Below are 12,083 nucleotides of genomic sequence, written 5' to 3' on the forward strand. Positions count from 1 at the left end.
TGTAACCATAGTGTAAGTCACGAAGTTTAGAAAGATGGATATCCGCTTAATGACACAAAAACAATGATTCCCTTAAAAAAATTTACAAAGCCTCGCGCCGTCGAACCCCGGTGCAAACAAAATCACCACAAAATTTACAATGACCTGACACGGTCACGAACCCTAGTCCTATGACAGGTAAGGTGTCCAAGATACCTAAGCAAACAATATCAAAGATCCAATCAACACATCCAAGGGTGTCAGTATAAAATGGGCCAGTGTTAAAATCTTACGTAAAACACGTAGGACATAAAACAAATCTCTCTCTCTGCTTTCAAAACAAGAAGGTCGTTTCTTCCCCTCTGGCATACTTGAAATACTGCAGACGACCAACACACCCGCCTGTGACGTCAAGCTCAATGACCTCCATTCTCACCCCACCCCTTGCGGCAGCCCCTAATTTACGAGCTCAAACGGGAAGACTGGCTAAAGTCTTGCCTTTCAAAGAACACATCACGTCGTCAGCTGTTAAAGCCCTCATTTAAATATACCTGGGCTATCTGCCCTTGTCTCCATACTTCAGCACTCTCGCTCCTCGTACATATGCCTCTCATGGGCTAACTCCTGGTGCTACAAAACACTAATCCTTACGCGATCATCACATTGCCATACTAGGCATTTCCAAAATATATTCAATAAACTCTCAATGGTTGGGCTCTCTCAGGCCGACTGCAAATCTTACTTTTGCCTCTTAGGGGCTCAAATCTCTTAAATATCTGGACTCGCTCGCTCTATCAATGAATCTGGGTGAATTACTGGTCACGACTTGGTCATAATTATACACTTCTACGTCTGCAGAAACAAATGCCTGAATATGATCTAATAAAAGTACCTATCTGTAAACTAACCTCCTATGCCCAACTGAGTTCGATCAGACCCTTACACAAACATGTACTTCAAAATAACGCAATCAAAATGAACTATAAATTCGTTAACAACGACTCTACCAATAACATCTACCTTAAAGTACGGGGTTCGAGTTTGAGGCCTAGCTCTATATTACAAGGGAAACTCTCCTATTAACACAAATATGCTGACTGACGGTCCCCATATTCCTATCTAAATTTCAATGACATGCTTGAAACAGAATTGGAAAGCTCTGACCTTAAAATAGAAGACATAGCGGAGCGGCCATCCCTGTGGACCACTGGATCTACCACATTCTGATAGACTGCCGGGCTTGCATCAGATACTGTTGACCATTTGGAGACATTCTTGCTGGTGTGGCGTCTTCGTACAGCTCCCTCTGTAGTCGGAAGGTGTCCTCTTCGATGTTGTGCTGGTCAGGTGCTCCCAATGTTCCTGGCTCGATACCCGTTGTTGTGTTGGCTTCAGCTCCTGGTTGTGGCTTCTTTGGAATGATGCTGTCAAACACTCGTTCTGACTTGATGCTGGGGTAACTGAAAATAAATTCATATATTACAGACTGTCCAAACTTGATGCCTGTCTTCACTACTAACGTGTCTCACACGTTACACTGACCAAGTCTCGTTCAGAGTTTTAACCTGGTACACAAGAGTTTCTTAACTACTCTCCGTCACTGTTCTCTCACCCCATCACACGGACAACATCTAGTTTTAGAATTCCTAACCTGAGCCAATATTAATACTAGCATTTCGTCCGTCATACTTTGACCTCCCAGAAATATGAAGCTCCTAGTTCACTAGTCTCTTATAAGCAGTACCTCATCTCCCCATAGCATAATCTCACAGATAAAATCTTCAATTCATCTGGATATTCAAGTTGATTACTTACATCTTTGCAGAAATAGCAGTACAGGTCGTCGTTGTAGCTTGAAGACAAAGCGTTGTTCTCAGTACCAACACGCCGTATGACGATTCGTTCCTGCAGCCTCTCGGTCTACGAATGACTCTGATATGCCCTGGCGGCCTTAATTTATAATTCCGGGTGGCGTCATCAAGCCACTTGGCTGCGTGCAATCTTAGCGTGCCCGGGAAAATTTTCCCGCATTAATTATCATGAGCGCAACTTAGCGAATGCATTAATTAATGCAGCCCTAATGCCTATCAAAATAAAGCAGATATAATACAGGTTGCAATTCTTGCCTCAAATCCAATGCAACTCTTCTGTAACCAAAGATATTAATTTATTTCATTCTTCCCTCCTAGAATAAGTTTAGCCGGGAACTGGAAGAGCGTCCCCAAGCTTCATCAAGAGGCTTCGCTTGGGACATAACTTCTATTAATGGGTTCTGGAGATTTCTCATAATGACGCGCGCTCACTTCACAAAAGAACGCTTCTTCTGGACCCCTTTATGACATATACTGTAAGACATCGGCTTCGTGGGTGGCCTAGTATTATTCCAATATCCAATACTCAAATTAATATAATTGCACCAATGAACAGAACGGTTCAGTATACCTCCGCTAGATAGTACCACAAATATAAATATTATTGAATGTATTTGTTTGATCCGACATAACTATTACAAATGATCAAGGAAATATGCGATGCATAAAAGAAACTACTATAATTATCGAGAATTATAATTCTCAGGGCTTGTCACTCATGTCGCACACCATATAATGAATCTGAGTATAAATGTTTCATGGTTATAATGAATGTAAAAGTTGACCAAAATATCGGCACTAATAACATCAGTGATCCTACTACTCCATGATTTGATAGAAAATAGTTTAAACAATAGGTAACAGACTCCGCAAAATGCTGAAACCTAAGCCAGTATGTAAAAACGGAGGCCCGTTGGCAACCACTGGTCGCTGTACTGCGGAGATCTCCGGGGCTATTATTTTTATACTTCACTCCCTGTCCATCCCCGCCCAAAGGAGTGCTATGAGCGTCTTACACAACAATTTATACTTTCCAGATAGTAAGTCATATATGTATCTATTTTGGTTGGCAGCTATGCCCAAACGTACATGCAAAATCTAGCTGCTATAGAATCCTGGAGCTGACGTTGCCATGATTACGGCCGTTCGTTTCTTTATCCGATTCCTACAGCAGGGGTAGTGTTGTTCCAATATCTCCATGACGGTTGGTTTTAGGGCCTTATAACATGGTTTTCAGGCCCGAAGGGTTTACCGAGTTTTGTTCTTTGCGTCAAGGGGCTTAAAATGAGCTTTGTCTCGTCCTTGTACGACAAATTTGATTTTGCCTAGTTTATCCTATTATTTTAATATTTTTATATCTCCCCCCCTCGCCTCCCCGCTCAAATTGTTTTGAAAATAAAATACAGCCCATATTACTCACTGGCAAAGTAGCATTCTATAGGTGAAGTAATTTTTAAAATTGGTTCAGAAGTTTTTGAGTCTATCCATTACAAACAAATATAAAAATTTTTCCTCTATATAATATTAGTATAGAATTATAGATTACATCTCTACACACACCCACACACCCACACACCCACACACACACACACCCACACACACACACACACACACACACACACACACGGTTACAGTCAGGAAGGGCATCCAGCCGTAAAACAGGGTCAAATCCACATTTGCGACACCGTTCGCACCCGCAACCCCACAGGTGTGGGTAAAGCGATAGAAGAAGGAGATACTCATTTTAAAAATTCACCTGCTTTCTTATTCTTTTCACCCGCTTAAGCAGATTTTTCATTTTAAAGGTGATTCCAAGTACCAATTTTAAAGTCTGTAACATCTTCATTTTTTGAGATATATGTATCCTCATATAAATAATTCAACTCCTTCCTCACTTCTTTTCACACAGCCCCCTCCCCCCCTTAAGTGGATTATCTGAAAACGAATATTTGTGATCTTTTATTTTTAAAGGGGATTCTGAATATCAATTTTCATGTCTGTAACATGTTAGGTTTTTGTGATTTATTGTAGATAATTTTACTGCTGGAGAATTCTGGAGCTGATGTTGCCATGGTTACGGCGGTTCATTACTTTATCCAATTCCTAGAGCAGGGGTAGTGTGGTGCCAATATCTCCGTAACGGTTGGTTTTATGGCCTTAAAACTTGGTTTTCGGGCTCGTAGGGCTTACCAAGTTTTGTTCTTTGCGTCAAGAGGATTAAATTGAGCTTTGTCTCGTCCTTATACGACAAATTCGATATTTTGCCTGTATTAGCCTATTATTTTTATATCTCCCCCCCGTGCCCCCCACCATGAATTGTTTTGAAAATAAAATACAGACCATGTTACTCATTGGCAATGTAGCTTTCTATAGGTGAAGTAATTTTTAAAATCGGTTCAGTAGTTTTTGAGCCTATTCGTTACAAACAAACAAGTTTTTCCTCTTTATAATATTAGTATAGATTTCCAAAATTTATAGATTTTGTCGATTGATCTTAAAGACCAGGTGGGGTTTTCAGGTTCCAAATTTGGCGGCTCATAACTTCTGAACCGCTCATCCAATTTCAATGTTCTTAGTGTAACCTCAAAGCCATTTCCTTTGTCTGATGATGTAAAATACTTGAGAAACAAGCTAATACCGAATGAGATGAAACATGGTGAAGAAGAATGTGTAATTAGTCTACCTTGGTCAATACAATAAATGTTAAGTAAAATCACATTAAAGGTCCATGTTTCAGCCCTGTTGGGCCTTCTTCAGTCTTGAAAAAGAAACATAGAGTTTATACAAAACTCTAAGAAAAAAAAACACCACAGTAAAAGTCTGTATGAAGGAATTCATCCTGAAACGTTTTAACTTGTAACGTAAAAACAAACATAACCAAAAAAATCACATAGAAAAAATACTTATTCTTAATCTTGCAATTTCTAAACTTTTCTACAGGACAATAACTTTTATGCTGTCTTATATATTTATACTTACCATCACGAGAGTCTACAATCACTGTACTTCATATGATCAAGACTGTATTAGCGCTTGCTGACATACCTACTCCCAAATTACTCATCACTCGCGTTTGTTTTGCTCTATTTTGTTTCGGGAGTAAATTCTAGTAATGAATCTTATAGTAAATCTTTTATTGGTGGAGTAAGGAAAACCTGGCCTGCTACCCAAATTTATTTTCAGGGTTAAGTAGTAGTAACATTGGAAGTATCTTGTTTGAATGATGCACCTCAGAAGAGGTTGTGTAAAACAGACCCTATGCTGCTCATTTGCTATTTGGTCGGCTATCCAACTGTCTCATGGTGTATAAAGTAGTCACTATCACAATATTACTGTATGGATGTGAAACCTGGACCCTGTAATGCCATGACATCAAGAGCATTTTCATCAGCAGAAACTTTCTTTACCAGTATCTGAAGTATCAAATGGGAGAGCCACGTCGCCAATCTTGCGGTTCTTGAGAAAGCGTGCATAAACAATGTTGAAGCCTCTATCATTGACCATCATTGGCTTCAGTGGACTGAGCATGAGTGACACCAGGTCTCGTTTTAAAGTTATAAAGCTCAGTTTCAACAGACCATGAAGGTCACGAACATCAACCCTCAAAAATGAGACATACTTACCAAGGATCGCTTGCTTTGGTGCCAAACCACCTCCATTGTTGTTGAACTGAGCATTCAAGGGATGTAGAAGCAACATGGCAGATACACATACTTGATCAGATGCAGCCTCATCCTCCAGCATCGACCGAGTGCAATCTGTTTAGATGCATGCTTCACACTAGAATTGGCTTGTTCAGTCATCAGAAGTACAAGAATGAACAGCATTCAGCTAGTGGATTGTAAGCAGGAGAAACTGTATACTTGAGAACAGGTAACAGATGATGACAACAATCAGTTTGATCAGCTGATTTCCTTCTGTTCCCTTCCTAAAATCTTGGTTTATAATAGAAAGGTTATTAGAAATATACTTACTAACCTACAATGATCTGCACAGTTATCAATCAATCAATCAATCAATCAATCAATCAATCAATCAATCAATCAATCAATCAATCAATCAATCAATCAATCAATCAATCAATCAATCAATCAATCAATCAATCAATCAATCAGTCAGTCCAATCAATCAATCAATCAATCAATCAATCAATCAATCAATCAATCAATCAATCAATCAATCAATACTGATTTTCATTTAGGTCAATTGCCTAGGTGGCAGATTCCGTATCTGTTGTTTTCCTAGCCTTTTCTTAAATGAGATCTCCAAAAGGGGCTCTGGTTAAGACACAGCAGGTCGTTATGCTAGTTAGGTTCCAAAATGGGTAAAAAAAAAGGTAAATAAATAAATGCAACATAAATTTTAATCTTATAACAGTTGTATAATATTACTTGAAGTAATTCCACATACCGTACTGTATATGAGTTGACTGTTGGTAACTACAGGAGATATTATGAGTAGAATTTTGTAAACAATACAAATTTATTAAAGATGAGCTGTGTGTTCAATAGAAAAATTGTTCATGTAAATTGTACAATACTGTATTCTAGAAAAATGTCTTCTTCTCTTGTTAATTTAAAATTTAGTGCTTGATAATAATGTATTTTAGTGTACCATTTGCCACCAAGGTTGACACATCATTTGAAATACCTGAAGTAGTATGGTAATTATGGTTAGGAAGCTTTGTCCTATCTTATCTCTTACACCATGTTAAATTATATACTTACTGTATTTTATTTTGTAATCAGATTGTGAATATAGCTGCCATTGTCATTTATTTGTATTGCACCAAGAAGAGCCTTGGCTCAGGTGCCTATATTGAAATGAAATAAATAAAATTTGCAAATAAAGTGATTTGAAGTAAAGGAACTTTCACCCCATCAACATAGTAATTAAAACTGAGAGGATTTTTCCTATCTGTGAAACTCACAACCTGACTTTTAAATACTTATAATTGCACCAATGATAGTCTCTAGGTCTAAAGTGATGCTTTTTTTTATGTTTCATGATGAACTGATGAACACTGATATTGCTGCAGATTAACTGGACAGTTCTACTGGAGAAGCTGTTGGGCAAATCTGTACCAGATAACACAAGTGTACAGCTGTATTCTGCTGAGTATTTCAACCAACTGTTTGACAATTTCCAGGAAGGAAACTTTGTGTATGTACCTGTGATACAAGATTTCCATTAATATTCTTCTTCTTCTTTCCATTAACATTAACCCTAAACCACAGACATGCATATTGTGAGCCGTCAACACAGGCAGGAGCTCTCAGATGCTGCTATTGTATTTAGTATTGCTGCTGGCACAAGAATAAAATAATAGATGTTAAATAATTATAACGATATTCTTTTACACTTCTTTGCTTAATTTAAAAAGCAGAGATGCAATATATGGAATGTTTTATTTGTAAAATAAAAAATGCTCAATGCCATAGCAACTACTGGTTGGAAATATACGAGTATACATATCGAAGTATATATCAAAATTCAATCATCAGTAATGTTCATTTATGAATGAAATTTGTCCAATAATATGTATCTAACTGTTCAATGAAATGAAAACTGAACTAGGCTATGTTTAAGGGTCCTTACACACGACCGTTTTTCTGTCATCATTGTGGTTCATATGTGGTCAGTTGTCATCGCTTTGCCGTTAGCATGTAATGCAATGGGAAGAACACTTCCCCATTTCAGATGAACGTTTTCTCGACCACGCGTGAACCACTGTCGCCAGCTCAAGCTGATCCCGTCCACTGACTACTGCCTTCCTTTTCACACGGGCGACACTGTGACGACAAGTTCCCGCTTGCAGTTATCATGATATTGATATGGTATTCCTCATCACAGTGTCTGTCCTTGAAATAATTGGTCCAATCTTCTGTTGTAGCTCACTGAAAGAATTTTTAGACATTCTGAAGAACTAAAAAAATTTATCCAGATGATTCCAAAATTTGTGATAGAAAGAATGAATCTGCCCAAACTGTAGCTGGAATTCTACAATTGGATGTAACTACATTCTCCACGTTTTTCTACTTTCTCTGTATTGTCGCATGAGCAGAAGTAGTACAGCCTCCTCTTCAGAATTCGTACTTGAATAACCGAGTTCCACATGTTGAACGAATTTACACCATACACGGTGAAGCTGGTGAGACCATATTTTGATGCTGGTCCAGCATTACGGAAGTGGTTGGGCCGGCAACAAAGAAGCGTACTTTTGTAGTCGACAACGACAGGGAAACATCCGGGTTTAAGGACCTAAAGCAAAAAATAAAACCCCCATGGCGCGACAGCCTCGAAGAGCCATGGCCTACCAAGCGACCGCTGCTCAGCCTGAAGGCCTGCAGATTACGAGGTGTTGTGTGGTCAGCACGACGGATCCTCTCAACCGTTATTCTTGGTTTTTAGACCAGGGTCGCCAACTCACCGCCAGATAGCTCCTCAATTGTAATCACGTAGGCTGAGTGGACCTCGAACCAGCTCTCAGATGCAGGTAAAATTCCCTGACCTGGCCGGAAATCAAACCCCAGGTCTCCAGGTAAGGGGTAGGCACGCTACCCCTATACCGCAGGGACGGCAAAAGCAAAAAATAGAAATGTTAAAAATACTACTTTCATGAACACTCAAGACATTCTTATGGACACTCTCAAGGACATAATCTTGTTTATCTCCAGAGTCAACTTCACTATCCTCACCCTCCATCCACTCAAGTACTGTGTCATCAAAGTTTCCATCAATAACACTGATATTTTGCAAAGGACTTTCTCTAGCATCCATTGTGAGAGCGGACAAAAAGAATCCCGCTAACACAGACGTGTTGTCTACGTGACCGCTAGCGATATACTATGCCCAATATCTGTAGTACTGCATGAATTAACTAAATACAGTACCACTAAGTCCACTGGTTTGACAGAAGGCAGTTCAGTTTTGGGAAAGGTTATTCCAGTGAACGGACGGATTCCCGTCAGAATTTATGTGGATTTTTTTTTTTACATTCCGACAGTGGTGAAAATCAGTTGTAATCCACATTTGAGGTTTTGGCATGGTGTATGTTTGAGGTTTAAGCATTAAACAAAACATGCACACTGATGATGATGATGATGATGATGATGATGATGATGATGCCAGTTATATTTGTGTTTTTCTCCATGTATGGCAATCCTTTTGATACTTAAGCATTTAACCAAACTCAGTGTAGTGTAGATACATTGTAGTATAGATACAGTACATTTAGATAGTGCCGTATCTTGCCTGCTATATTCGTGTGTTATCTTTCGTGTGTATCTATTAGACCGTAATACTAATAATAATTTGTCTAAGCATTTAGCTTCGTTGGTAATCTTTGAGTACAGTAGTTCTTGCAAATTTCATTCTGTTGTGCTTAGTAGTGACATACGGTACCGGTATCATAATTAGGATATGTCTGAAAGTAGTTTAAAAATTACTGTAGTGTACTGTACAGTAGTATACGAGTAATATCCTATTAGAATTTAGTGTGCTTATTTTATTATTGTAAAATATTTGTGTAGTACTGGTGTAGTAGAGGTATACGTAGAAACTCATACTAAAATTCGGTTGTTGTAATTAGGATAGGTTTAATTGCAGTTTGGAAATGTGTAGTTCTTGTATATTACTTTTGATATTCAGTAATTAACAGCAGTTTTTATCCTGTTAGGAATTGTAGGATAAAAAATAGAGCACGACTAAATAGTATTGTAGTGTAGTCGTATATTAATTACCTTATTGTTGTGTGATCTTTGAGTACTATCCCAGACAATATATACCTCCGTTCATTATTTTTTGCAAATAAGTTATTTTATTTTTATTTTTTCCGTAAAGAATAGCTAAGGAGCGTGAGTGTATGAACTGTGGGTGTGGCGAGGCATTGAGGGGTATGAGGGAGGAGTTGGAGAGTTTGAGGGAGATAATTAGGATTCTCACAGAAGACAGGAAGGAAGATAGGACTCCCTCAAACAATGTACAGGTTACAGTAGGTGTACAAGAAGGAGGGGAAGGAAAAGGGGGAGTTGTAGAAGACAGGTGGTCTAATGTACTGAGGGAAAGGAGATTGCAGGCTAAGGGCCCTATTCAGGATCAGAATTCAGGACAGGTGTCTGTGTGAAATCGGTGCGAGTCACTCCAGGTAGAACAACAGAGGGAAGATGAGGGACAGGGAACTGTTGGTGAGATGTGTGGAAGTAGGAGGAAGGGAAAAGGTAGGAAAGGAAAATGTAGAGTAGAGGATAGGAAAAGACAGGTGGAACAGGGTCATGGGAAGGAGAAAAGGGAAGAGGAAGTAGCTTCTGCAGCTATCAGGAAAGATAGGGCTGACCAGGAGGGGAGGGGATCAAATGAGGTGGGTAGGGTTGAAGCTCTGGTCATGGGGGATTCCATCGTTAGCCACATGGGGAAAGTGTGTGGAGGAAAGGGAACCAGGGTAGAATGTTATCCAGGAATTAGGTTGAGGCAGATGTTGAGGAAAGTAGAAAAGAGGGAGGAGGGGAAGGAGAAGGTGGTAGTGTTTCACGTTGGTACCAACAACGTAAGGCAAGCTGATAAAAGTACCAACATAGTTGGAGATGTGTGGGATCTGGTAAATGCAGCAAGGGTGAAGTTTAAGAAAGCGGAGATTGTTATTAGTGGAATACTGTGTAGGAGAGGTACTGACTGGAGGGTGATTGGGGATTTAAATGAGACTATGGAGTGGGTATGTGGGAAACTGGGAGCGAAATTTCTAGATCCTAATGGGTGGGTAGGAGATAGGGATCTGCGCTCGGATGGCCTTCGTTTAAACCGCAGTGGTACGTATAAGTTAGGAAATTTGTTTGTAAGGGTAATAGGGAGGTACATTCAGGGAAACAGGATGGCCTAGGGAGCAGTGATAAGGGAACAGGGAACTGGAAATCAAGTAGGGATGATATAAAATTGTTAGTGTTGAACTGTAGAAGTATTGTAAAGAAAGGAATAGAATTAAGTAATTTAATATATATATATTTACCAGATATTGTAATAGGAGTTGAATCATGGCTGAGAAATGATATAATGGATGCAGAAATTTTCTCACGGCATTGGAGTGTTTATCGTAGAGATAGGATAGGAATGGTGGGAGGGAGAGTGTTCATTCTGGTGAAAGAATAATTTGTAAGCTACGAAAAAGTTAAAGATGAGACACATGAAATTCTAGGTGTAAGGCTCATTTCTAAAGATAATAGGCAACTTAATATATTTGGAGTGTACAGATCAGGAAAGGGTAGCACTGATGCAGATTCGGAATTATTTGATAGGATAGTCAGCTATGTGGGAAACGACATGGAAAGAAATGTGATTGTAGCGGGAGGTCTGAATTTGCCAGATGTCAGTTGGGAAGGAAATGCGAACGACAGGAAGCATGACCAACAAATGGCAAATAAGTTAATATGGGAAGGACAGCTGCTTCAGAAAGTGATGGAACCAACCAGAGGGAAAAATATCCTGGATGTGGTGCTGATAAAACCAGATGAGCTCTATAGGGAAACTGAAGTAATAGATGGTATTAGTGATCATGAAGCTGTTTTTGTGGTAGTTAAAAATAAATGTGATAGAAAGGGGGGTCTTAAAAGTAGGACTGTTAGGCAGTACCATATGGCTGATAAAGCAGGCATGAGGCAGTTTCTAAAAAGTAACTATGATCGGTGGATAACAGTAAATAAAAATGTAAACAGACTCTGGGATGGGTTTAAAGAAATTGTTGAGGAATGCGAAAACAGGTTTGTACCTTTAAGGGTGGTAAGGAATGGTTAAGACCCACCTTATTATAATAGAGAAATAAAGAGACTAAGAAGGAGGTGCAGACTGGAAAGAAATAGAGTTAGAAATGGCTGTGGAAGTAAGGAGAAATTGAAGGAACTTACTAGAAAATTGAATCTAGCAAAGAAGGCAACTAAGGATAACATAATGGCAATCATAATTGGCAGTCATACAAATTTTAATGAAAAATGGAAGGGTATGTATAGGTATTTTAAGGCAGAAACAGGTTCCAAGAAGGACATTCCAGGAATAATTAATGAACAAGGGGAGTGTGTATGAGAGGATCTTCAACAGGCAGAAGTATTCAGTCAGCAGTATGTAAAGATTGTTGGTTACAAGGATAATGTCGAGACAGAGGAAGAGACTAAGGCCAAAGAAGTAATAAAATTTACATATGATAACAATGACATTTACAATAAGATACAAAAGTTGAAAACTAGAAAA

The 12,083-nt window shown here is 38.9% G+C and overlaps 1 protein-coding gene across 1 annotated transcript in view; it reads left to right on the forward strand.

Annotated features, from left to right (window-relative positions):
- The window catches only part of LOC136872809 (endothelin-converting enzyme 1), a 260,882-nt gene that overhangs the window by 115,359 nt on the left and 133,440 nt on the right, over positions 1-12,083 (forward strand). Inside the window, exon 8 of the mRNA XM_067146647.2 lies at positions 6,889-7,013. Coding sequence (XP_067002748.2) covers positions 6,889-7,013 — 125 coding nt within the window. The remainder of the gene's footprint in view (positions 1-6,888; positions 7,014-12,083) is intronic.

The sequence above is a fragment of the Anabrus simplex genome, chromosome 4, assembly GCF_040414725.1.
Source record: "Anabrus simplex isolate iqAnaSimp1 chromosome 4, ASM4041472v1, whole genome shotgun sequence".
Classification (NCBI taxonomy): domain Eukaryota; kingdom Metazoa; phylum Arthropoda; class Insecta; order Orthoptera; family Tettigoniidae; genus Anabrus; species Anabrus simplex.